The 2,439-nt window shown below is 55.9% G+C and overlaps 1 protein-coding gene across 1 annotated transcript; it reads left to right on the top strand.

Moving 5' to 3' along the window:
* Nucleotides 1-1,266: 1,266 nt before the first annotated feature.
* LOC102432930 (melanoma-associated antigen 10-like) lies at nt 1,267-2,202 on the top strand. Its single transcript, XM_014454964.2, has one exon. It carries the CDS (start codon nt 1,267-1,269, stop codon nt 2,200-2,202), a length of 936 nt encoding a protein of 311 aa, XP_014310450.2.
* The last annotated feature ends 237 nt before the right edge of the window (nt 2,203-2,439 follow it).

Here is a 2,439-nt window from a genome sequence, read left to right as displayed (position 1 = left end):
TGACACACCAGGCAGGGCCGTCCAACTGAGAGCACTCTGATGTGGCTGTGGGGTGGGAGTGGCCGCAGGTAGGTGAGAGACCTGGACTGAGGGGAGCACATGCAGGTCAGCAAAGGAGGAGGGGGAGGTGGCCCGGGCCCTGACCTCTTTGCAGGTGAGGAATCTGAGGAAAGACAGAAGGAACCCCAATGCTCCTCCCCTGCTCCCGAGTCTTGCTGTCTCCTTTCAAGGTTCAGCCGAGGACTGAGGGAACCCCTCACATCACAACAGGGGGAATCCCAGCCTTACTTTGCCACTTCTGTCAGCCACGAGAGAAAGTGGAACATGGTGGCTAGCCGTGCTGTCCCTCACGTCCTCCACCAGTGACTCAGGAAGGTGAGCTTTTCAGTCTGGAAGTAAGTGGCCTCAGATCAGCACAGGAAGTTATCCAAGACCCTGTCAGATGTCACAGTTAGGACTGAGGGGCTCCCCATCCCAGGACAGATAGACCCCACAGAGTTTGGCCATGTCATGCTGTATCCCGTGGGAGGTTCTGGGCAGGTGTGGTCAGTTGCGGGGCCCCCTCACTTTCTTCTGTTCAGTTTCAGGGGTATGTAGCCTTGTTCTGAGAGTTTTGCCTCAGGTCCAGCAAGGGGAGGTACCAGGCCCTGCCAGGGGAAAGGAGAGGACGCTGAGGGAGGACGCAGGAGGCCATCCAGCCCAGAACAGTGGGGACCTCACAGCATCTTGGCCTCCCTCTGGTCAGCACTGGAGCCCCATGACTGTGCATGCCACCTGCACGCTGAGGTGTTTCTTCGTTTCCTCTTACAGGGGCTCCAGGAACCAGGAGATAAAGGCCTTGGTCTGAGGCACAAAACACAGGTCACAGAGCAGAGGAGGTCCAGGCAGTGCCAGCAGTCAAGGTGAGGTGCCTGCCCTCACCTAGAATGTGTCCCGAGGGTCTCCCCCATGCCAGAATAGAGGACAACTCCCTCAGCACCCGACCCCACCCCACTGCCAGCCACAGAACCCTGGCCTATGCCGACTGTACCCCGAAGAACCATCTGACTTCCTCATTCAGGATCTTAGGGGACAGGCCACCCAGGAGGAGAGACCCCAGTGAGGCCCAAGAGCACCCCTAAAGAGGAGACCTGTAGTCCCACTTTCTCACGGCTGCCAAGGGTGTACTCAGCGGAGGCCACTTACACTTCCTCTCTCCCCCAGGCCTGTGAGTCCTCATTGCGCACCTCCTGCCCGCACTCCTGTGGCTGCCTGACAAGAGTCATCATGCCTCGAGCTCCAAAGCGTCGACGCTACTCGCTTGAGATTCCTGAAGCTGTGGAAGAGGATTCTCCCTCCTCCTCCTCCACCTGCTCCTCCTCTTTTCCTTCCTCTTCCTCTTTCTCCTCCTCCTCTTCCTCTTGCTATCCTCTGCTTTCAAGTAACCCAAGCACCTCATATGAGGAATGGAAGGAGGAGGAGGAGATTCCTGTTGCTGCTGGGGCACCGAGTCCTCCCCTGAGCTCTCCAAGTGCCCATGCCTCCCCTACTGCCTTTGCCCCTGCTGCTCCCTTGAGCCAATCCAGCAGCAATGAAGGGGAGGGTCCGAGTACCTCCTGGGCCCTGCCAGGCACAGAGTCCTTGCCCAGATCTGTGATTAATGATAAGGTAGCTGATCTGGTGGATTTCCTGCTCCTGAAGTATCGCACAAAGGAGCTGACCACAAGGGCAGAAATGCTGAGTAGCATCATCAGAGAGCACCAGGACCACTTTGCTATAATCTTTAGGGAGGCCTCTGAGTGCATGCAGCTTGTTTATGGCATTGAGGTGAAGGAAGTGGACCCCACCAGCCACACCTATGTCCTAGTCATCAACCTGGGCCTCACCTATGATGGGATGGTGAACGATGAGCACAGTATGCCCAAGACTGGCCTTCTGATACTCATCCTTAGTATAATCTTCTCGGAGGATGATTGTGCCCCAGAAGAGAAGATATGGGAAGCACTGAATGCCATGGGGGTGCATGCTGGGATGGAGCATAGCATCTACGGGGAGCCCAGGGAGCTCCTCACCAGAGATTGGGTGCAGGAACAGTACCTGGAGTACCGGCAGGTGCCCAACAGCGATCCTGCACGGTACGAGTTCCTGTGGGGTCCTAGGGCTCACGCTGAGACCATCAAAGTTGAAAATCCTGGAGTTTTTGGCACAGGTCAATGGGAATGAACCCAGATCCTACACACACTGGTATCAGGAGGCTTTCAGAGAGGAGGAACAGGAGAAGTCCGAGGCCAAGAATTACACCACAGGATGGATACTACTAGCCATGGGCAAGTACTAGCCTCTTCCTGGCTAGGATCAGTTATATTCGGACCTGAAATGAATCAAAGGAGAATGTCTTAATTTGAGTGTCAAGAGGGCAATCCAGTCGAACTAAGCGATTCATGGACGGGCCTGGACTGC

The sequence above is a fragment of the Myotis lucifugus genome, unplaced genomic scaffold, assembly GCF_000147115.1.
Source record: "Myotis lucifugus unplaced genomic scaffold, Myoluc2.0 scaffold_40, whole genome shotgun sequence".
NCBI classification, from domain to species: domain Eukaryota; kingdom Metazoa; phylum Chordata; class Mammalia; order Chiroptera; family Vespertilionidae; genus Myotis; species Myotis lucifugus.
The sequence above is the reverse complement of the archived record's forward strand: the minus strand, read 5'-3'. Positions and strand labels throughout refer to the sequence as shown.

Bases quoted from the DNA above. Each gene is read 5' to 3' on its own strand.
- LOC102432930 (XM_014454964.2), top strand. From the start codon at position 1,267: ATGCCTCGAGCTCCAAAGCGTCGACGCTACTCGCTTGAGATTCCTGAA.